Source organism: Lethenteron reissneri, chromosome 68 (genome assembly GCF_015708825.2).
Source record: "Lethenteron reissneri isolate LAM-NWPU_2019-01 chromosome 68, ASM1570882v1, whole genome shotgun sequence".
Lineage (NCBI taxonomy): Eukaryota > Metazoa > Chordata > Hyperoartia > Petromyzontiformes > Petromyzontidae > Lethenteron > Lethenteron reissneri.
This window is the reverse complement of record NC_083846.1, coordinates 1,615,017-1,638,872: the sequence shown is the minus strand read 5'-3', so window position 1 is coordinate 1,638,872 and position 23,856 is coordinate 1,615,017. Positions and strand designations below refer to the sequence as shown.

The window sequence follows — 23,856 nt, the reverse complement described above, 5'->3', positions numbered from 1 at the left end:
AGCTGAGCGGAGACTCAGTGGAGACCGCATTTTTGGCCGTGTTGACTTTGGCGGGTAAGAGGGGGGGGTCGATTTATGTTCATCCTGAACCTTTGACCCCCCCCCCCTCCTCCTTCCTCCTCGTCCCACCGAGGTCGCGGGCACCCCGCAACGCGATTCCCCTTTTTGTGACGGCGGTAATAACACTGGTCAACACACTTTTTCTGGCATGAAGTATTCCAACGATGTTAAGGTAATTTTGGGGTGCCGATTACAAAATATGGCATCAGTTTTTGTCTATCACAGCGGGTTTTTGAGATATCAAATATTGCATTTTCAATAAAAACTGCAGAAGAAAAATATTAAATAGATGTGGATATCTACATGAAATTATATTATAAACACACTATCCTAAAAATACAGCGCCATATTTTAACACTAAAGCAGTCACTGACTCGCAACAACTTGCAATCATAAGTGACAGAGTTAATTTCGGGTAAAATCAATGAAAATGGGGTATGCCGATAGCATAAGAATGAGATGTGTTAGAGCAGATTTGGAATCAGCACCCTGAAATTAGTCTAAAACAGCTGCAAAAGTCCAGGCCAGAAAAAAACTTTTTTTTTGTTGTTGACCATTGTAATTTAATCGTCCGAGCCGTTTAAATTATTCTCGTGCCGGAGGGGGGTAGGGGGGGGGGCAACGTAGCGGCGTGCGGAGGCTGTGGCCGGTGGTGGAGACGCGTCGGGAAGTTCGCGCGCGACAGACGACCGGTAGCGGCACGAGCGAGAAAGTCGCACGAACACAACCTGCGTGGCCTCGCTCGCTTGCCACCAGAGGTCGCAAACGGGTTTTGATTCCTTACCCGTACCCGGCCGCACCAGGGTCGCAAATGGGTACCCGTACCCGGCCGGGTATCGGGTACCCGTTCCCTACCGGTACTCGTACCCTACCCGAAATGAGTGACAAACGGTTACTCACCAGCAGAGGTGTGGACTCGAGTCATGTGACTTGGACTCGAGTCAGACTCGAGTCATGAATTTGATGACTTCAGACTCGACTTGGACTTGCATAACAATGACTTTGTCCCACCTCTGCTCACCAGTGACTCACGGCCTACCCGTACCCGTACCCGGCAACACCAGGGTCGCAAACGGCTACCCGTACCCGGCCGGGTATCGGTTAGGGTACGGGTATCGGGTACCCGGTTGCGACCTCTGCTTTCCACTCCACTGGAGCAAAAGCCCCTGCCCCCCCCCCCAACTCTAGAGGATATTTGAGCCTCCCCTCCCCCTCCTCCTCTTCCTCTTCCTCCTCCACTCCTTCCACCTTTGGCAGAGACGTCTTGGACGCAGGGTGGCTTGCCCACTTTACCCAACCGCACCCGGTCTGCCGGCGTGACCACATTCAACGCGGCCGCTTGGAGTCTCGGCGAGAGGCCGGAGGATTTAAGAAACTTTCCTCCGAGCTGGGAGATTTTTTTTTACAATTTCTATTTTACTTTAAGCAGGTAAAGCCCACTGAGCCATATCGCTCGTGTCAGACTAGGGGCTAAAGCCTGTTCGTATTTTTTTGATACGGGCAAAAAGAAAAGGTCCCACAGATCTTTTTCCAAAGCGACCTGGCCACAATCGAACTGTGCTTGTCAAGTGGCAATGGAGAGCACGGAAGTCCACCCCATCGTGTGCCGATTATCTGAACCGGTCATGGGCCTCCCCCTAGGTCTACTCAGCCTCAAATTAGCTGGTGCAGGTGCGTAAAACCATCGCCACTGGGAAGAGAAAGGCCGTGCCGTGCCGGCCTTCATAGGTGCTGCTCGCTAACAGCACTTTGCCCCGACAGCCTGCTAAGGCTACACGGGGGATCTGTGTCTTTGTCTGGCTTAAAAACCGAGGCGGGCGTTCTCTTTGTGAGCTGCGTCTGCCTGTGGCCCGTGTCACTCTCTCGTCTTTATCTCGAGACTCGGCCACACAATCAGCCACCCCCCTACCACCCACCCACCCGCCCCCTCATTCCCCCACGACCACCATTCAATATTGAAGGTAAATAATCAGGAAAGGGCCCGGGTTTATTTGCGTAGGTTACAGGTCGCGCCAAAGGCCGCACTGAGGTCGCCCGTCTCTCAGGGGCTAGACAAAGGCCGTCTGCTGATGACGACTTTTAAAAGTTTGCGTCCAAATCTCGCCTGGGATGGCACACACCCTCACCCCCCCCCCCCCCCCCGTGTTCGACTGTCGTCTCCTGGCGACTGTCATCGAACGAGCTGTGTGTGTGTGTGGTCGTGTCACGCACGCGGTCAGAAACTAAACTATTATCCATACTTTTCGATTTAAAGCTTTCGTGACTGCAGGGATTCATCTTCTTGGTTATTTCGGTAAAGTCACGTAGAAGGGAAGTAATAAAATAATAAAAATGAAACATAATAACATAATTCTCACGACGTTTCGGCCACAACGCAAGCAGCCGTCCTCAGGTGAGGACCAGGTCTGTCTGTCGACAGACCTGGTTTTCACCCTTCTACGTGACTTTACCGAAAGAACCAAGAATATATTATCCATACTCTTTGGTTCTTTCGGTAAAGTCACGTGGGTAGAAATAAAATCAAACAAATCACGACGTTTTGATCGCAACACTTTACCGAAAGATCCAAAGAGTATGGATTCCTGCAGTCACGAAAGCCTCTTTTATTAATTTAAAATTTGTACCTACGTGACTTTACCGAAAAAACCTAAGAATATGAATCCCCCATATAGCTTGAACAGACTGTTGGGGCAAGTGCTGATAGCGAGCACCTATGAAGGCCGGCACGGCACACGAGGTTGTGGGTTGCCAGCAACGCCCAGCCGCCTTTGTCTCCCCAGTGGCGATGTTTACACACCGAACCAGGTACTCGTTTGAGGCTGAGTCGACCTAGGGGAGCCCCGTGACCGGGTTCAGATATTTGCCACTGTTATTGGCAGTGAGTGGGAATCGAACTCGGGTCGACAGAGTATGTAGTGCGCTCCCCCACTGATCCACCCCATCACCCACCCACCCGCTCGCTCACTCACCTCTTTGCCAACTCACCGAATCACTCACGCCAGCCACACCACACTCTCCACCCACACCACCCACGCCACCCACACCACGCTCGCCACCCACACCACCCACCCCACCCACACCACACTATCCACCCACACCACCCACACCACACTTTCCATCCAAACCACCCACACCACACTCACCACCCACACCATGCTCTCCACCCACACCACCCACATCACACTCTCCACCCACACCACCCACACCACACACGCCACACTCTCCACCCACACCACGCTCTTCACCCACACCACCCACATCACATTCTCCACCCACACGACCCACACGACCCACACCACACTCTCCACCCACACCACGCTCTTCACCCACACCACCTACATCACACTCTCCGCCCACACCACCCACGCCACCCACACCACGCTCGCCACCCACTCCACATTCTCCACCCACACCACCCACACCACACTCGACACCCACCCCACGCTCTCCACCCACACCACCCACCCCACCCACTCCACCCACACCACGTTCACCACCCACACCACCCACACCACACACGCCAGACGCAACACCCAACTCATTTACCTATGTCCCTATGTGTCTGTGTGTGTCTGTGTTCTCTCTGTGTGTCTCTGTACACATGTGCCTGTGTGTCCGTGTGTCTCTGTACCCACGTGTCCGTGCGTCGTCCGTGTGTGACGCAGACTGCGAGGGTGGCCATGCGCACGCGGTCACGTGGGCTCCCGACGCCTGCACCACGTGCCGTTGCACGGTCAGTCCCATGGCCGCCAGCCACGCGGTCACCGAGTGCGAGGACGACCTTCCTCTCCTCGCCCACCATCGCACCACACCAACCAAGGGCTGGATAATTACGACGACGATGATGATGTGATAACGACGATGATGATGATGTGATAACGACGACGATGATGATGATGATGTGATAACGACGACGATGATGATGTGATAACGATGACGATGATGATGTGATAACGACAACGATGATGGTGTGATGATGATGTGATAACGATTATGTGAGTTTTCACGAGCATGGGATCAGTGCGGGATGAAGCAAGTGCAGGGCCTGTAGCACATGTTATAAAGGGGCTCTAAATAAAAAACACGTAAATATTAAAACACACATTTTTTTCTACTTGCACACTAAAGTAATTGCATTTTTTTATTTGCTATACAGCCAGGTAATACGACAAATCACTAACCTTAAACACCCGGTCGTTCGTAAAAGTTGAAGGCGGTATAGTACTATAGTAATAGAGCAAGTGCAGAATCACTGAACCGGAATTGATAACTTGAAAGCATTTAGCGCGGGGCCCTTGAAAGTGCGGGGCCCATAGCATGTGTAGCTACTACATATGTAGATACTACACATGTAGCTACTACATGTGTAGCTACTACATGTGTAGCTACTACATATGTAGCTACTACACGTGTAGTAGCTACTACACGTGTAGCTACTACACGTGTAGTAGATACTACACATGTAGCTACTACATGTGTAGCTACTTTTGCTACGAGGATAATCCGGCACTGCATGGGATGGACAAATTCTGTAACCATTGCAGGACGTCCATCACTTTGTTTGGGCCCTTCCTGTTGAAATAAATAACATCTCTCTAAAAAAACAATCGAAGGTTGAGTGTACGACAATGACGGGGATGATGTTGGTGATGATGGCGATGATATTGATGATGTCTCTGTAAGAATAGGATTTGATGGTGCTGGTGACGATGGCGTTGAAGATGTCTCCGTGAGGATGGGGTTTGATGGTGATGATGGCGATGATGATGTTGATGTCTCTGTAAGGATGGGGTTTGATGACGATGATGATGATGGCGATGATGATGTTGATGTCTCTGTAAGGATGGGGTTTGATGAGGATAATGATGGTGATGATGATGGCGATGCTAATGACGTTGATGATGTTGGTGTCTCTGTGAGGATGGGGTTGTTGAGTGCCAGGCGACCGTGTGTGCTGAGCTCAGCTGCCCCGTCACTCAGCACTTGCCTGGGCAGTGCTGCCCCTCCTGCCGGCCTGGTGACACTCGCACCGCCCCACACCGCACCACCCACACCGCACCACATTCACCACACCACACTCACCACATCACTCACACCACACCACACCACACCGCACCACACTCACCACACCACACCGCACCACACTCACCGCACCACACCGCACCACACTCACCACATCACTCACACCACACAACCACACAACCACACTCACCACACGCACCGCACCACATTCACCACACCACACTCACAACACCACACTCACCACACCACACTCACCACACCACTCACACCACACCGAACCACACTCACCACACGCACCACACCACACTCACCGCACCACACGCACCACACGCACCGTACTCACCACACCACTCACACCACACAGAACCACACTCACCACACGCACCGCACCACACTCACCGCACCACACGCAACACAAGCGCCGCACTGCCCACACGGCACCACACTCACTGCATCGCACGCGCAACGCACACACACTACATGCACCACACCACCCACATCGCATCACCCACATCGCATCACCCACATCGCACCACGTTAACCGCACCACCCGCACCACGCCGCACCACACGCACCGCACTATATTCACCATTCCACACTCACCGCACGAATATCACTGCCTTGTGATGATGACGATGACAGTGATGACGACGATGACAGTGATGATGATGACGATGGCAGTGATGATGATGATGGCAGTGATGATGATGACGATGGCAGTGATGATGATGATGGCAGTGATGATGATGGCAGTGATAATGATGATGGCAGTGATGATGATGACCATGGCAGTGATGATGATGACGATGGCAGTGATGATGATGACGATGGCAGTGATGATGATGATGACGATGGCAGTGATGATGATGATGATGACGATGGCACTGATGATGATGACCATGGCAGTGATGATGATGATGGCAGTGATGATGATGACGATGGCAGTGATGATGATGACGATGGCAGTGATGATGATGGCAGTGATGACGATGGCAGTGATAATGATGATGGCAGTGATGATGATGATGACGATGGCAGCGATGATGATGACCATGGCAGTGATGATGATGACGATGGCAGTGATGATGATGACCATGGCAGTGATGATGATGACGATGGCAGTGATGATGATGATGGCAGTGATGATGATGACGATGGCAGTGATGATGATGATGATGACAATGTTCTGCAGGCTGCGAGTATGAAGGGCAGCATTACAAGGAAGGGCAGTTCTTCACCGCAAACAGCAACCCCTGTCTGAATTGCTCTTGCCTGGTACGTATGTGCTGCGTTTATGTGTGCGTGTCTGTGTTGCGTGTATGTGTGCGTGTGTGTGTGCGTGTGTGTGTGCGTGTGTGTGTGTGCGTGTATGCGTGTGCGCATGCGCGTGTATGTGCGCGTGCGTGTGTGCGTGTATGTGCGCGTGTATGTATGCGTGTGTGTGCGCGTGTATGTGCGCGTGTATGTGTGCGTGTGTGTGCGTGTGTCTGCACGTGTATGTGTGCGTGTATGTGTGCGTGTGTGTGTGCGTGTGTACGTGTGTATGTGTGCGTGTATGTATGGCGACGATGATGTGGGGAGCGGCGGTGCAGCGGTTAGCACCGTGCTATGAACCCGGCGACCCGGGTTCGATTCCCGCTCGTGGCCAGCACCGGTGACATTCAGCGTCCCATCAGTAGCAATCAGCTTTGCTTGCACCAATGCTGATGACCTGCCCAGGTGTTTATAGGCGTGGACTAGGTTTTGACATTAAGCGTCTAATCAGCAGCTGGACCCATATCTATCAGACAGCGTGCGTGCCTCTAAACACCTGGCCGTTCACCAGCATTGGTTCAGGCAAGGCTGCCTCTGCTGCTGATGAGAGACTGAATGTCGAAACCCAGTCCAGAGTTTAGCTTATTTAATAAATGCAAATAAGTGTCGATTTGTTTAAGTCAATATATTATACTGGTAGGAACCTCCTGGTTACACCAGCCCACAGGGGAGCATTGTGTCCGTCGTGCAGGGAGGGGCTGGGTGGGGAGGGGCTGGGTGGGGAGGGACTAGGTATGGAGAGTGGGGAGGGGCTTGGTGGGGAGGGGAGGGTGGGGCTGGGTGGGAGGGGTGGGGTGGGACTGGGTGGGGAGGGGCTGGTCACCCCGTGGTGCCCTTATAAAACTCAACGTTTAGCCTACTCACGCCAGCTTGTGCCCGCTCTCACAGTCGGGCATATTTGCAGAATACACCACGCCGCCGTTGACCCTGGCCATTGACCGAGCAACCCAACGTTCCTACCAGCTGCTGCTGCTGCTGATGATGATGCTGATGATGATAATGATGATTCTGAGTGTTCGCGTGTGCAGGATAGCCTGATCCGCTGTTCGCCCGTGCACTGCCGGCCACTCGCGTGCCGACACCCCATGCAAAGACCCGGGCAGTGCTGCCCAGAGTGTCGCGGTGAGCGCCTGACGCTAAACTAAAGCTGTACACTATTATTTATTCTGTTTAACACCTCGGCTTTCGCGATCAATGTTATCCACGATAGAGGTTTTTGGGTTCACGTGGTCTGAGCCAAAAACTTCTATTGTGGAAACTTCTAGATTTGAAGCTTTCGTGACTGCAAGGATTCATACTCTTTGGTTGTTTCGGTAAAGTCACGGAGGTATAAAATAAATCACGAAACCACCAGTGGAACTGCTGATTATATTTTTTCTGCCTGAGGATGACCGCTTGTGTTGCGATCGAAACGTCGTGATTTATTTTATTTTTCTACCTACGTGACTTTACCAAAAGAACCAAAGAGTATGGATTCCTGCAGTCACGAAAGCTTCAAATCAAGATCATATTATGGATGTTTTTATTCAGTTATCAGTTTTCATTTATTTGGTATAACCCTGTGAGCCGTGCGGATCTTGACTCGGGTGCAACCGCAACATAACAAAAACATGAACAAGAAACATCTTGAAGTGACTACACGCAAAAGAAAAATCCTGGAAAAAACAGCAAAGTCTTCCAGAAAAAGCACCGCGTTTCAACGCTGTGTGCAAAAATCCCAGTGGGATGCAAGTCAAACAAATAACAACCATAAGACAATTTAGATTAAAGTTATCAGGCTAACTCTGTACTACAACAAACATGGCTAAACTAAAACGTTTTCAAAATCACCAAAATAAAGCTATAAAAACAATGTAACAGCGATCATAGGAACTGTGATTCCAATTTAACAATAAACGATATACACATAACATGTACAACCAAACTTTGCAGCCATAGCTGGCAGCATGAGTCACTCCATAACAGCAGGAGTATCAGTAGCAGAATGAAAAAATTTCAATACACCTTTATTGATCAGCACACTATAATAAAAACTCAAGATCATACTTTGCAGCGGTCATCCGGAGCGATACATTTTATTTCAGTCTATTCTGAATAGCAGTGGCAGCTAGGGGTGTACAACTCCTCTAGAGCAGTTTTGAGTGAATATCTCACAGGTAGTGATTCAAGTTGCAGTTTATTGGCGATAGCATTCCAGACCCTGGGGGCATCAATAGCAAAGGCCCTTCCTCCAGTATTTGTACCGCAATAAGGAATGTGAAGCTGGTAAATGAGCGAAGACCTTAGGTCACATTTGTTCCTCGAAACAGTGAGGATATCCAGCAGGTAGTCTGCAGATTTTTTCGTAAGTACAATCAGGTAGGCCCCACTGAGCTATGCAGATCTTTTTCAGACATGACCTGGCCATACACTATGAGACCTCCTTTACCAGTAGCAAAATATAGTAATAAGTTTTTACCCTTTTATCTGGTACAAAAAACTGACACCTTTATAAAAGGGATCATGTTTGCAATAACCACAACACAAGCAGTCAAAATGCAAACAAAAAGAAACAACTCTTTTGTTGTTTATAAATGTGGAGGGGAAAAAACGGAGAAAAATCGACGCAACCGTGGGGAGAGAGTGAGAGAGACACGCAAACTCCAAATATACAGCAGCAACAGGCGTCAGGGTCGGGATTGAACCCACGACCTCCTGTACATCAGGCGAGGTAGTCAACATCTCATAGCCACCGCGGTGATGATTATGAGACAGAGACATGTAAACTCCAAATATACAGCCAAAACGAAGTGGTACCCGTACCCTACCCGATACCCGGCTACCCGTACCCAGCAGGGTATCGGGTCGGGTACGGGTATCGGGTACCCGATTGCGACCTCTGGGATGAAGCCATGTTGCAGGCGCGGGTGGGTTGATTCTAGGAACTTGAATTGTGAGAAGAGACAAGACGTTGGGAAATGAGTGACAAACGGTTACTCACCGGTGACTCACGGCCTACCCGTACCCGTAACCCGGCCGCACCAGGGTCGCAAACGGGTAGTCGGGTATCGGGTACGAGTACGGGTATCGGGTACGGGTATCGGGTACCCGGTTGCGACCTCTGGGCTGGCGGCTCCGCGGGGCAGGGACGGTGATGTGGCTGCCTTGTCACCCGCGTGACTGCTGCTGCAGGATGCCTAATCAACGGGCAGGCGCTGGAGAACGGAGAGACGGTCAACCCCGGTGGTGGCTGTCAGAAATGCACCTGCCTGGTAAAACACACAACACACACTTTGTCTCTCTCTCTCGGGTCGATGATTTTATCAACATCATCATCATCATCATCGTCATCTTCGTCGTCACGATCTACAGGAACCTCTTTGCGCCATGTTGGCGATGTTAACTACCTCACCTGGTATACAGGAGGTCGTGGGTTTGATCCCGACCCTGATGCCTGTTGCATACTAGGGAGTTTGTGTCGCTCTCTCATTGTCATCATGGTGGCTAGGAGATGTTAACTATCTCGCCTGGTATACAGGAGGTCGTGGGATCGATCCCGTGGATTTTTCTCTGGGTCCTCCTCTGGTTTCTCCCTCCATATTTAGAATCGACGTCACCACCACGCGTTTGGAGTGTTTGGCTGCGATACATTTCCCGCGACGTTCGCACACAAATGACGTCACGGAATCTCTTGCGACGTCCATCTTCCCGTCGATGCGGCCTGCAGCATTAACCAGGGAGGCCGCTGGGCTCAGAACCGCGGCAAACGCACCACCACCAGCTCACCTCCCACGTGACAGTCCGCCGAGCGGGCTGTGGCTTGCACGCCGCCCCGAGTTGGACTCTCAATCGGGAAGTCGGTGCAGCCAATCATCTTCGTGGGCAGGAAGTCGAGTCAAGGAGCAGTTGTACCACTTTGTGGGATGGGGCCACGAAATCAGCTGGCGTGCAGCTTTGGGGAGGCCTCATCCAGCAGCGGATCGACCATGGCTGATGATGACCCTTGAACCAGACTCTTACCCCTCCTCCCTTCTCTCTGACCTCTGCCCTTTTTTTCCCCCTCCCCCCCCCAATCTCCAACTCCCTCCACCCCCCGGCCTGACCTCTGACCTGGCCGCAAGGGCGGCGAGCTGGGATGTGACCGGGGCCCGCCGGTGTGCGAGCTGCCCTCCTGCCCCCACCCCGGCCGCCCGGAAGGGCAGTGCTGCCCCTCGTGCGACGGTAAGACAAGCGGGACGCAAGGCGAGCGGCTAAGGGAGCGGTCCCCGCTATATCTCCCTCGCGTCACTGCCGGCGGAGAAGACTCCGCTCGAAGGAGCTCTGAGAGAAACCCACTTCTGGCCAGGCAGCCTGGGAGGAGGACCCACATTTTACCCCACCACCACCACCGCCACCACCGCCACCGCACGGGGCGTTGGTGGTGGAGGGAGAGGTTCAAGAGACTCGCCCCTCGTCGTTTTAACTGGCACCCTCTGCCGGGAGATGGAGTCGAACCGTTGGCCTCTGACCTCCGGGCCGCGACTCCACCGGCGCTGACCGTTCCACCGCGGCGGCAGCATCCACGGTGTTATCGCCATGAGTGGTGATGAAGCTGGTGGCACCGCGGTGGCTAGGAGATGTTAACTCCCTCGCCTGCTATGCAGGAGGTCGTGGGTTCGATCCCGACCCTGACGCCTGCCGCTGTATATTTTGAGTTTGTGTCTCTCTCTCATCATCATCGTGGTGGTGGCTAGGAGATGTTAACTACCTCGCCAGATACGCAGGAGGTCGTGGGTTCGATCCCGACCCTGACGCCTGCCGTTGTATATTCGGAGTTTGCGTGTCTCTCTCCGTGAGGTCGTCTGGATTTTCCTCCGGGTCCTCCGGTTTTCCCCGCCACATTTAGAGCCATGCGTTTAGAGTATTTGGCTGCTATGTGTGTACGTTGAACTTCTTTCGCACCGTACGTAGCCAACCGTGCTAATCAGAGGTGCGGGTAAATTCCCACATGACAAGCCACTTGGTTGAGCTATCATTTGTGTTGGGCAGGTCGCTTCAGAAAAAGAGCGATGTGGCTCAGTCGGGCCTTACCTGCTAAAATAAACTTTATATTCTTTGGGTCTTTTGGTAAAGCCACGTAGATGAGTGAGTAGGTGAGTGGGTGAGTGCGTGGGTGAGTGAGTGGGTGGATGAGTGAGTAGGTGAGTGGGTGAGTGAGTGGGTGAGTGAGTGGGTGGATGAGTGAGTAGGTGAGTGGGTGAGTGAGTGGGTGAGTGAGTAGGTAAGTGGGTGAGTGGGTGAGACCGTGAGTAGGTGAGTGGGTGACTGCGTGGGTGAGTGAGTGAGTGAGTAGGTGAGTGAGTGGATGAGTAGATGAGTGGGTGAGTGAGTGGGTGAGTGAGTGAGTGGGTGAGTGAGTGGGTGAGTGAGTGGGTGAGTGAGTGGGTGGGTGAGTGGGTGAGTGGATGAGTGGATGAGTGAGTAGGTGAGTGGGTGAGTAGGTGAGTGAGTGGGAGAGTGGATGAGTGAGTAGGTGAGTGGGTGAGTGAGTGGGTGAGTGAGTGAGTGGGTGAGTAGGTGAGTGAGTGGGTGAGCGAGCGGGTGAGTGGGTGAGTGAGTGAGTGGGTGGGTGAGTAGGTGAGCGAGCGGGTGAGTGAGCGGGTGAGTTCGTGGGTGAGCGGGTGAGGCGCGTGCCGACTCTGCGCGTGCGTGCGTGTCGTGGCGGTGGGCAGGCTGTGAGTTTGAGGGGCAGGCGTTCCGCAGTGGAGAGACGCGACCCTCGCCCCTCGCTGGGCCCTGCATCCAGTGCACCTGCACGGTGGGTGCTGCTTGCACACAACCACAACAACCACAACAACAACCACAACAACTGCCACAACAACAACCACAACAACAACAATTACAACAACCACACACACAACTACCACAACAACCACCACAACCACACACACAACTACCACAACAACAATTACAACAACCACAACAACCACAACAACTACCACAACAACAACCACAACAACTGCTACAACAACCACAACAACTGCCACAACAACAATTACAACAACCACACCCACACAATTTCCACAACAACCACAACCACACACACAACTACCACAACAACACCACTGGGGAGACAAAGGCGGCCGGGCGTGGTGCTGGCCACCCACCCCCTCGTGTGCCGTACCGGCCTTCATAGGTGCCCGCTAACAGCACTTGCCCCAACAGTCTGTTGAGGCTACACGGGGATCTTTGTCTGTTGTGTGTGCCGGGGCGTGGTGCAGAGCGGCACGGTTCACTGCGTGGAGGAGGTCTGCCCCCCGCTGCCCTGCACGGAGCCCCACGTGGAGCCGGGACGCTGCTGCCCCATGTGTAGAGGTGAGAGGTGGGGGGGGGGACACGGGGGTGGGGTCAGGGGGGGTCAGTCTTCATCATTCCGAGGTTCCCGCCCGTCACGAGAGCTCGACTGAACGACGCAGCGACGCGGCGTGGGCTGGAGGCGGTCACCGTGCGGGAGGTTTTCTGGACACGCCGCCGGCGGGCACGGCGCTCACCTGGTGCCGCGCTCTCACGGGCCCCTCGGTCGCGTCGCTCGGTGGGATCGGCGACCGGCAAGTCGATTCCGGTAACGGTTTACCGCTGCGCCGGTGATCGTTCGTCAAGCCCCGGCAGTTTTCAAATCCGCGCACGGCCCGGCTCGGCTAAAGTCACGACGGGGCCTCCGTCGTCGTCGCCGCCATCGTCGGCGGCGGCGGCCGTTGGGTTTGGTTAATCCGACCGCGGCATTAACCAGGGTGGCCTGGTTCGGAGGTGCTACTTGCTAACAGCGCCTGCCCCAAAAAGTCTGTTCACGGCTACGCGGGGGATCTTTGTGCGTGTGTGCGTGTGTGGGTCTGTGCACGTGTGACTGCGCGCGCGTGTGTGCGTGCGTGCGGCCATTCCGTGTGCGTATGTTTGTTGATGCACGTGTGTTTTGTGTGTGTGTGCGTGTGTGTATGCATCTCAGCTGACACAAAACATCGCCACCTTCTCCTCCTCCTCGTGTTGAAGACTTCCCTGATGGGATTAGCCGTGTGCCCATCTGTCCGTGTGTCCATTTGTTCTGGATTCACAGTCTTGGGAATTGGCACGTGCGTGTGTGTGTGCGCGTGTGCTTGTGTGCGTGTGTGTGTCGGGTGGCAGCAGGGATTGATTTGTAACCGAGAGCCGGTCACGGTGACGCTGCGCTGAGCTTTACCACAGTGTTGATAATAAAGTCACCCACACACTCGCCCACTCACTCACTCAACCACCCAATCACCCACCCACTCATTCACCCACTCGACCACCCACCCACTCACTCACTCAGCCACCCAATCACCCACTCGCCCACCCACCCACTCACTCACCCACCCATTCACTCACCCACCCACTCACTCACCCACCCACCCACTCACTCACTCACCCACTCACCCACCCACCCACCCACCCACTCACCCACCCACCCACCCACCCACCCACCCACCCACTCACCCACCCACCCACCCACTCACCCACTCACCCACCCACCCACCCACCCACTCACCCACCCACCCACCCACTCACCCACCCACCCACCCACCCACTCACCCACCCACTCACCCACCCACCCACCCACTCACCCACTCACCCACCCACTCACCCACCCACCCACTCACCCTCCCACTCACCCACCCACCCACTCACCCACCCACTCACCTATCCTCTCGCCCACCAACCCACCGACGCACTCGCCCACCGGCTAATTTATTAGTTCACTCATTCACTTGCCAAGTGAGTAACCCACTCACCCACCCACTCACTCACTCACTCACCCAATCACTCACCCACCCACTCACTCACTCCATCACCCAATCACTCACCCAATCACTCACCCACTCACTCACCAAATCACTCCATCACCCAATCACTCACCCACTGACTCACTCACCCACTCACCCAATCACTCACCCACCCACTCACTCACTCACTCACCAAATCACTTCATCACCCAATCACTCACCCACTCACCCAATCACTCACCCACCCACTCACTCAATCACTCCATCACCCAATCATTCACCCACCCACTCACTCACACACTCACCCAATCACTCACCCACCCACTCACTCACTCACCCAATCACTCACCCACCCACTCACTCACTCATCCAATCACTCACCCACCTACTCACTCACCAAATCACTCCATCACCCACTCACTCACCCAACCACCCACTCACCCAACCATCCACTCACTCACCCACCCGCCCACTCGCCCACCCACCCACCAAGGGTCGCCACCTGTCTGACAATTGGCGTCTGGGTGTGCCGGGTGGCAGCAGGGATTGACTCGTAGCCAGACCTGGTACCGGCGCGGCCCACACTGGGAAGACAAAGGCGGCCGGGCGCGGTGCCGACCGCCGTGCCGGCCTTCGTACGTGCAACTCGCGAACAGCTCTTGCCCCGGCGGTCCGCGAATTCCGTCCGGGGGTGGCGGTGACCTTTGTGTTTGTTGCGGCAGGCTGTGTGGTGGACGGGAAGGAGGTCGCGGAGGGCTCGCGCGTGGAGGGGCTGCACGAGACTTGCCCGACCTGCCGGTGCCTCGACGGGCAGCTCCTGTGCCACGGGGCGCTGTGCCTCCCCACGCTGTGCCAGCATCCGGCCCGCATTGCCGGTACGCCAGAGGTCGCAAACGGGTTTTGATTCCTTAACCGTACCCGGCCGCACCAGGGTCGCAATCGGGTATCCGTACCCTACCTGATACCCGGCTACCCGTACCCGGCCGGGTATCGGGTAGGGTACCTGATTGCGACCTCTGTGATGAAGCCATGTTGCAGGCGCGGGTGGGTTGATTCTAAGAACTTGAATTGTGAGAAGAGACAAGACGTTGGGAAATGAGTGACAAACGGTTACTCACCAGTGACTCACGGTCTACCCGTACCCGTACCCGGCCGCACCAGGGTCGCAAACGGGTACCCGTACCCGGCTGGGTACGGGTAGCCGGGTATCGGGTAGGGTACGGGTATCGGGTACCCGGTTGCGACCTCTGCGGTACGCCCCGTGCCAGGCTGGGTGACTCTGGCTTGTAGGGGCGGGGGGGGCGGAGGGGTCTGCGCGGGTGTGCGCGTACATTGCATGCCTGCGCGTGTGCGGGGAGTGGTGGGTGTAGCGGTTAGCGCAACGCTGCGCCACGAACCCGGCCACCCGAGTTCGATTCTTGCTCACAGCCAACACCGGTGACAACACCGGTGGGCTTCCCCTAGGTCGACTCAGCATCAAATGAGTTCCTGGTGCGGTGTCTACTCAACATCGTCACTGGGAAGGCAAAGGCGGCCGGGCGTGGTGCTGGCCACCCACCCCCTCGTGCGCCGTGCCGGCCTTCATAGGTGCTTGCCCCAGCGGTCTGTTAAAGGCTATATGGGGGATCTTTGTGTGTTGTGTGCAGAGGATTGCTGCGCCGTCTGTGATCGCTGCAGCTACAGAGACCGCGTGTTCAGCAATGGCCAGGCCTTCACTGACCCCAGCGACCCGTGCCTCAACTGCCTCTGCCAGGTGTGTGTGTCATTGGCAAGTTCAGTGATCTTGAGCTGAGTGGATTTTCTTCCGATGACCGGTACCAGCGGTGTCACGATCGGCCTCTGTGGAGGAGGAGGCTCGTGAAGGACGCTACTGGGCTAGTCGGAGGCAGTCACCCTCCAGCAACAACAACGGAGGGCGGAGGAGCGACGCTCACAACAACGAGCGGAGCAGCCGGGCTGGAGAGAACGCAGCCGGTCGGCACGTCTGCCAGTCACATCGATCCGTCAGCCGGTGGCACCTGGGTCTGTCCCGTGACCTCCTCCTGCACCTAGCCTGGCACAGCAGTCAACCCACGGCACCGGTCAACCCATAACAGCTGTCTGGGCCTGTCTCTGGAAGCCTCGTGTTTCTGCGCACGAGCACGCTCTTGCCACAACGGTGGCGCAGCATGTCGGTTTGCCGTCCCATTTCGGCGAGTGACCGCTCCCTCTCCTCTCCGCAGGACGGCACCGTGACCTGCGACCCCGCCGTGTGCCCTCCGACCCCGTGCAGCCACCCGGAGAAGAAGGACGGCCATTGTTGCCCGCGATGCCCCGGTGAGACGGAGAGAGACACCTGTACCCGGGGCTCTAACCTAGGCTGCTGCCAGAGACGCTGGCCCATTGTGTCTGACACGGCCATTATGTAACCCACCAACTCGCGCAGCCCCGGAGTGATTTCCCGTTTTACTCCTCCACGTTCAGAATGGACGTCCGTTGCTGCTGTGAACTTCCACACGGCGGTGAGTGTCAACGGAGCTGGTTGCGCCGTGGTGGCTAGGAGATGTTAACTCCCTCGCCTGGCGTGCGGGAGGTCGAATATTCGATCCTGACCCTGACGCCTGTTGCTGTATATTTAGAGTTTGTGATGTCTCTCTCTCTCAACATTATCGCCGCGGTGGCTAAGAGATGTTAACTCCCTCGCCTGGTCTACAGGAGGTCGTGGGTTCGATCCCGACCCTGACGCCTGCTGCTGTATGTTTGGAGTTTGTGATGTCTCTCATCATCATCATCACGGTGGCTAGGAGATGTTAACTACCTCGCCTGGTACACAGGAGGCCGTGGGTTCGATCACAACCTTGACGCCTGCTACTGTTTATTTGGAGTTTGTGATGTCTCTTATCATCATCATCACAGTGGCTAGGAGATGTTAACTACCTCGCCTGGTACACAGGAGGCCGTGGGTTCGATCACAACCTTGACACCTGCTGCTGTTTATTTGGAGTTTGTGATGTCTCTCATCATCATCGTCACAGTGGCTAGGAGATGTTAACTACCTCGCCTGGTCTACAGGAGGTCATGGTTTCGATCACAACCCTGACGCCTGCTGCCGCTGTATATTTGGAGTTTGTGTCTCTTTCTCTCATCATCATCACCGCGGTGGCTAAGAGATGTTAACTCTCTCGCCTGGTCGACAGGAGGTCATGGGTTCGATCCCGCCCCTGACGCCTGCTGCTGTATATTTCGAGTTTGTGGTGTCTCTATCTCCCCGTGTTCGCGTGGAGTTTTCTCCGGGTTTTCCGGTCTTTCCCTCCACATTTAGAATCGGCGTGCACTCGGAGTATTCGGCTTCGATAAACCTCCGCGCGACGATAAGCCCCACGGCGTCGAGCCATCGTTTGCGATGTCCAGGTCGCTCCTGAAAAAGAGCGACGTAGCTCAGTTGTGGCCTCACTTGGTGAAGAAGAGAAAATTTACAGACGCAGGGAGGCACAGAGGGTAGCTTCGCGGCGCGGGGAAGAAACAGGGGAGGCTTTGAGTCGACGCCGGGACCTCAGCGACGCAGGCCGGGCAGCGCTGCCCCCACGTGCCCGCACCTGTGGGCAGCGCTGCCCCCACGTGCCCGCACCTGGGGGCAGCGCTGCCCCCACGTGCCCGCACCTGGGGGCAGCGCGTGGCACGCCACGGAGCCCGTCGCACGGAGCCCTTGTCGCCGTTCCCACTCGCCCGCCCGCCCGCCCGCCCGCTCCCACCAGACTGCACGTTCGAGGACCGCGTGTGGCGCGAGGGGGAGCGCTTCCCGAACCCCGCGGGGAGCTGCCAGGACTGCGTGTGCCACGATGGGCGCGTGGAGTGCCGGGAGCGGGCCTGCCCTCAGCCCGCCTGCCCCCACAGCACGCCGGGCGCCTGCTGCGCCAGCAACTGCAACGGTGAGAACGCTTCACCCGCCTGATGCACCGCTCCGGCCAAACGGTGAACAACGTATCTGGCGATTGCTCAAGCTGCTGCTGCTGATGATGCTGCTGCTGCTGATGATGATGATGATGCTGCTGATGATGATGATGATGCTGCTGATGATGATGCTTCTGCTGCTGCTGATGATGCTGCTGATGATGAGGATGCTTCTGCTGCTGATGATTCTGCTGATGATGATGATGCTGCTGCTGCTGATGATGATGATGATGCTACAGATGATTCTGCTGCTGCTGATGATGATGCTTCTGCTGCTGATGATTCTGCTGCTGATGATTCTGCTGATGATGATGCTGCTGCTGCTGCTGATGATGATGCTGCTGCTGATGATTCTGCTGCTGCTGATGATGATGATAATGATGCTGCTGCTGATGATGCGTTGGCAGCAGTGCACAAGCAACAACAACACCTTCGTCAACAACAACAGCGTGTGTTGTTGTCGTCGTGTGTGTTGCCTCGGAAGGAAAACATAGAGTAGGTGACGTTTCAGGCAACGGACCTTCATAGCACGTCCTCGGCCTTCCCTCGGATTGACCCGGCAAGCCGAGTTCGATTCCTGCTCACGGCCAACACCGGTGACGATTATCTGAACCGGTCCTGGGCCTCCCCTGGGTTGACTAAGCCTCAAATGAGTACCTGGTGCAGTGTGTAGTAAACATCGCCACTGGGGAGACAAAGGCGGCCGGGCGTGGTTGCTGGCCACCCAGCCCCTCGTGCGCCGTGCCGGCCTTCATAGGTGCTGCTCGCTAACGGAACTTGCCCCGACCGGTCTGTTAAAGGCTACACGGGGGGCCTTTGTCTCTGTGTGTGTGTGTACAGGCTGCAGCTATGCCGGGAAGGACTATCCCAACGGGATGGAGTTCCCACACTCCTCTGACGACTGTCGCGTCTGCCACTGCATCGTACGGGAGCAGCGCCCGCGTCGCTCGAGGCCGGGCTGACGATGATGGCGATGACGATTATAATGATGATGACCGTGATGGCCATGATTATGATGACGATGATGATGATGATAACCATGATTACCACGACGACGACGACGATGACGATGATGATGATTACCATGATTACCACGATTATGACGATGATGATGATGACGACGACGAAGATGATGATTACCATGATTACCACGATGATGACGACGACGACGGTAAAGATGATGACGATGATGATGAGAATGATGATGACTATGATGATGATGACGATAATGATGCCGACGATGACAATGATGATGATGACGACGACGCTAATGATGCCGACGATGACAATGATGATGACGATGATGATGAGAATGGCTATGATGATGATGATGGTGACGATGACTATGATGATGACGACGACGACGGTAAAGATGATGACGATGATGATGAGAATGACGATGACTGATGACGACGACGACGGTAAAGATGATGACGATGATCCTCCCTCGTTGTGTATTTAACCCAGAACGGCAAGGTGCAGTGTCCGAAGAAGCGCTGCCCCGTGCTGGGCTGCCCCGATCCACTGCTGCCCCCAGGAGCCTGCTGCCCCACGTGTCCAGGTGCAGCGCGTTGTATGTGCGTGTACGCGTTGTGTGTACGTGTTGCGCGTTGTGTGTGCGTGTGCGCGTTGTGTGTGCGCGTGCGCGTTGTGTGTGCGCGTACGCGTTGTGTGTGCGCGTGCGCGTTGTGTGTGCGTGTGCGCGTTGTGTGTGCGTGTGCGCGTTGTGTGTGCGTGTGCGCGTTGTGTGCGCGCGTGCGCGTTGTGTGCGCGTGTGCGCGTTGTGTGTGCGTGTGTTCTCCACAGGTGAGCGGTGGTGCAGCGGTTAGCGCTACATTGCGCTCCGAACCCGGCTACCCGAATTCAATTCCCGCTCACGGCCAACACCTGTGACGATTGTCTGAACCGGTCATGGGCCTCCCCTAGGTCGACTCAGCCTCTAATTAGTACCTGGTGCGGTGTGTAAAAACATTGCCACGGGGGAGACAAAGGCGGCCGGGCGTGGTACTGGCGACCCACCCCGTCGTGTGCCGTGCCGGCCTTCATAGGTGCTCGCTAACAGCACTTGCCCCAACAGCTTGTCTAGGCTACACAGGGGATCTTTGTCTTTGGTGCTTATTCATTAACCTCTACCCCCAACCCCACTCCCAACCCTGCCTCTAACCCGTGACCCTCCCCTCTAACCCTTGACCCTGCCCTCTAACCAGTGACCTTGCCCTCTAACCTTTGACCCTGCCCTCTAACCCACGACCTGCCCTCTAACCCTCACAGAGCACTCACCTGGTTTAAACAAAACCAAATTGAACCCCGACCTCTGAGAGAAAGTGCGACGTTCCCCCCACCCCTTCCTGCCCAGGGAACTCTGTAACCCGTGTGATCGTGCCCCCTAACCCATGCCCCCCCCCACCGCCCCCCCCCCCCACAGAGCCCCCCGCGGGCTGCGTGTACCTGGGCGTGCGCTACGACCACGCGCAGCGGTTCTACGACCCGAGCGAGCGGTGCCGCGCGTGCGTGTGCGCCAACGGCACGGTGACGTGCATGCGGCGGCCCTGCCCGCCCGTGCCGTGCTCGCACCCGCGGGCTCACGCCTGCTGCCCCTCCTGCGACGGTGAGGGGCCACGAGGGGGGGGGGAGGGGGGGAGGGGCGGGGGGGGGGTGAGAGAGGGTGAGAGGGAGAAAGCGAAAGGGAGAAACGCGTGCGGGTGAATCGTCTCGTGAGGACCTCCGTGTCACGCTTTGCGTCTGGCTGGCGCGGTCCGGCAAACGGGCACCCACCCGTGCCGCGAGGGCCCCCTCCCCCCCACGCTGGCACGGCTCGGATGTGCCAGTGGAAAAAAGAGGCGGTTGTTGGTCCCTGTTCACTGCCACACGACCCGCCGCGTCGCTACCCAGCTCCGCAGCAGCAGCAGCAGCCCCCCCTCACCGTCTCCTCCTACCCCCCCCCGCCGCCCGGCACAGGCTGCCTCCTGCACGGCGTGGAGCTGGTGGAGGGGGAGCGGCGGCAGCAGCCCGGCGAGCCGTGCCGCGAGTGCGTGTGCGCGGCGGGCTCCGTGACGTGCCACGCGCTGCGCTGCCCCGCGGACGCTTGCCCTGCACCCGGCGCGCGGGCACTGCTGCCCGTCCTGCGACGGTGAGGTCCCGGCGTCGGCCCACGGCCTCCCCTTTGCTGCCCCGCGCCTCCTCGTGCCGGGAAGCTGCCCTCTGTGCCTCCCTGCGTCCGTGTCTTGCTGTCTGTCTGTACCTCAGAGGTGGCAAACGGGTTTTGATTCCTTACCCGTACCCGTACCCGGCCGGGTACGGGTACCCGTTCCCTACCCGTACCCTACCCGAAATGAGTGACAAACGGTGACTCACCAGTGACTCACGGCCTACCCGTACCCGGCCGCACCAGGGTCGCAAACGGGTACCCGTACCCAGCTGGGTACGGGTAGCCGGGTATCGGGTACCCGGTTGCGACCTCTGCTGTACCTCCACGGTTTAACTTGCACCCTCTCCTGCCCCCTCGCTGCACCCCACGTAGGCTGTGGCTACCTGGACTCGGAGTACCTCAACGGGCAGGAGTTTGAGGAGCCGGGCTCGCCGTGCCGCGTGTGCGTCTGCTCCGACGGCGCCGTCACGTGCCGCGTGCGCCCGTGCCCCCACCCCGCGCGCTGCACGCACCCAGCGGTGCCGCGCGGCACGTGCTGCCCGGTGTGTGACGGTACGTGCGTGTGACGGTACGTGCGTGTGTGTGTGCGTGTGTGCGTGTGTGTACGTGTGTGTGTACGTGTGTGTGTACGTGTGTACGTGTGTGTGTACGTGTGTGTGTGTGTACGTGTGTGTACGTGCGTGTGTGTGTACGGGTACGTGTGTGTGTGTACGTAGTGGGGAGCGATGTGTAGCGGTTAGCACGCTGCGCTATGAACCCGGCGATCCGGGTTCGATTCCCGACCCCCCCCCCCATCTCTCGCCTCTTCCCCTCCCCCAGGCTGCGTGGTGGACGGGGTGACGCACAAGAACGGAGTTTCATTCCCCGACCCCACGGACGACGCCTGTTCTCGCTGCACGTGTTCGGTACGGGGGGTTGGGGGGGGTGAGGGGGGCTCGTGGGGGGTTGAAGGGGGAGAGTGGGAGTGATCGTCTCACCGTGAACAGGGGGCTCGATCCCTTGCTTACATGTGTGTGTGTGTATGTGTGTGCGTGTATCCGTGTGTGTATGTGTGTGCGTGTGTGTGTGTGCGTGTGTATGTATGTGTGTGCGTGTGTGTGTGTATCCGTGTGTGTGTGTGTGTGTATGTATGTGTGCGTGTGTGTGTGCGTGCAAGCAGGATGGCTCTGTGGTGTGTGCGCGTGCGCCCTGTCCAGCCGTTGCCTGCAGCCACGCCACGGTGGGGGCCTGCGAGTGTCCCGTGTGTGATGGTAAGAGACGCACCCCACCGCCCATCGTCACCCATCGTCACCCATCACCACCCATCGTCACCCGTCGTCATCCATCACCACCCATCGTCACCCATCATCGCCCATCACCACCCATCGTCACCCATCACCACCCATCGTCACCCATCATCGCCCATCGTCACCCATCGTCACCCATCGTCATCCATCACCACCCATCGTCACCCATCATCGCCCATCGTCACCCATCGTCACCCATCGTCACCCATCACCACCCATCGTCACCCATCATCGCCCATCGTCACCCATCGTCACCCATCGTCATCCATCACCACCCATCGTCACCCATCGTCACCCATCGTCATCCATCACCGCCCATCGTCACCCATCGTCATCCATCACCACCCATCGTCACCCATCGTCATCATTCACCACCCATCACCACCCATCACCACCCATCGTCACCCATCGTCATCCATCACCGCCCATCGTCACCCATCGTCATCCATCACCACCCATCGTCACCCGTCGTCATCCATCACCACCCATCGTCACCCGTCGTCATTATTCACCACCCATCACCACCCATCATCATCCATCACCACCCATCACCACCCATCGTCATCCATCACCACCCATCGTCACCCATCGTCATCCATCACCACCCATCACCACCCATCACCACCCATCACCACCCATCACCACCCATCATCACCCATCACCACCCATCACCACCCATCAACCACCCATTACCGCCCATCGTCACCCATCGTCATCATCGCCCATCACCACCCATCACCGTCCATCACCCATCACCGCCCATCACCCATCATTGCCCATCACCGCCCTTCACCGCCCATTACTGCCCATCACCCATCATTGCCCATCACCCATCACCGCTCTTCACCGCCCTTCACCGCCCATCACCGCCCATCACCACTCGCGAACAGCACTTGCCCCAACAGTCTGTCAAGGCTATCCTAGGGGGTCTTTGCGAGTCCTCACGTCTCGGCGCGTCTCTCCCAGGCTGCCGGTTCCAGGGCAGAGACTACGCGGGCGGAGACGCTTTCCCTGCTCCAAAGGCGCAGTGTCAGGACTGCACCTGCAAGGTATGACGCCTGTACAAAGCCAAAGACAAAGGTACCCCCGCCCGCCACCGTGTAGGCTCAACATTGACAGCGAGCGGGAATCGTCGTCGCACTTCTCGACGTGGTCCACCAACCCCACGCCTCCCAAAGCGACCGGGTCGCCACTCCGGGGTGGGGGTGGGGGCCCTCTTTGGGTGACGTGGGTAGCGGTCTATTTCTCTCAACACGCACTCTTAGTTTTATTTCGTGAGGCCCGCTGAGCCGTGCGGCTCTTGTCTGGAAGAGACCTGGACATTTACAGCAGCGGTCAGTTG

General features: G+C 56.5%; 1 protein-coding gene across 1 annotated transcript in view; it reads left to right on the top strand.

The window, feature by feature from the left end:
* Positions 1 to 23,856, top strand: part of LOC133360298 (kielin/chordin-like protein) — a 112,452-nt gene that overhangs the window by 68,605 nt on the left and 19,991 nt on the right. Inside the window, exons 16-36 of the mRNA XM_061578941.1 lie at positions 3,726 to 3,793; positions 4,981 to 5,077; positions 6,275 to 6,357; positions 7,425 to 7,518; positions 9,568 to 9,647; positions 10,497 to 10,596; positions 12,087 to 12,172; positions 12,636 to 12,729; positions 14,873 to 15,025; positions 15,797 to 15,903; positions 16,373 to 16,466; positions 17,885 to 18,058; positions 18,921 to 19,003; positions 19,548 to 19,641; positions 20,506 to 20,688; positions 21,039 to 21,210; positions 21,327 to 21,331; positions 21,601 to 21,780; positions 22,048 to 22,133; positions 22,388 to 22,478; positions 23,481 to 23,563. Coding sequence (XP_061434925.1) covers positions 3,726 to 3,793; positions 4,981 to 5,077; positions 6,275 to 6,357; positions 7,425 to 7,518; positions 9,568 to 9,647; positions 10,497 to 10,596; positions 12,087 to 12,172; positions 12,636 to 12,729; positions 14,873 to 15,025; positions 15,797 to 15,903; positions 16,373 to 16,466; positions 17,885 to 18,058; positions 18,921 to 19,003; positions 19,548 to 19,641; positions 20,506 to 20,688; positions 21,039 to 21,210; positions 21,327 to 21,331; positions 21,601 to 21,780; positions 22,048 to 22,133; positions 22,388 to 22,478; positions 23,481 to 23,563 — 2,207 coding nt within the window. The remainder of the gene's footprint in view (positions 1 to 3,725; positions 3,794 to 4,980; positions 5,078 to 6,274; positions 6,358 to 7,424; positions 7,519 to 9,567; positions 9,648 to 10,496; positions 10,597 to 12,086; positions 12,173 to 12,635; positions 12,730 to 14,872; positions 15,026 to 15,796; positions 15,904 to 16,372; positions 16,467 to 17,884; positions 18,059 to 18,920; positions 19,004 to 19,547; positions 19,642 to 20,505; positions 20,689 to 21,038; positions 21,211 to 21,326; positions 21,332 to 21,600; positions 21,781 to 22,047; positions 22,134 to 22,387; positions 22,479 to 23,480; positions 23,564 to 23,856) is intronic.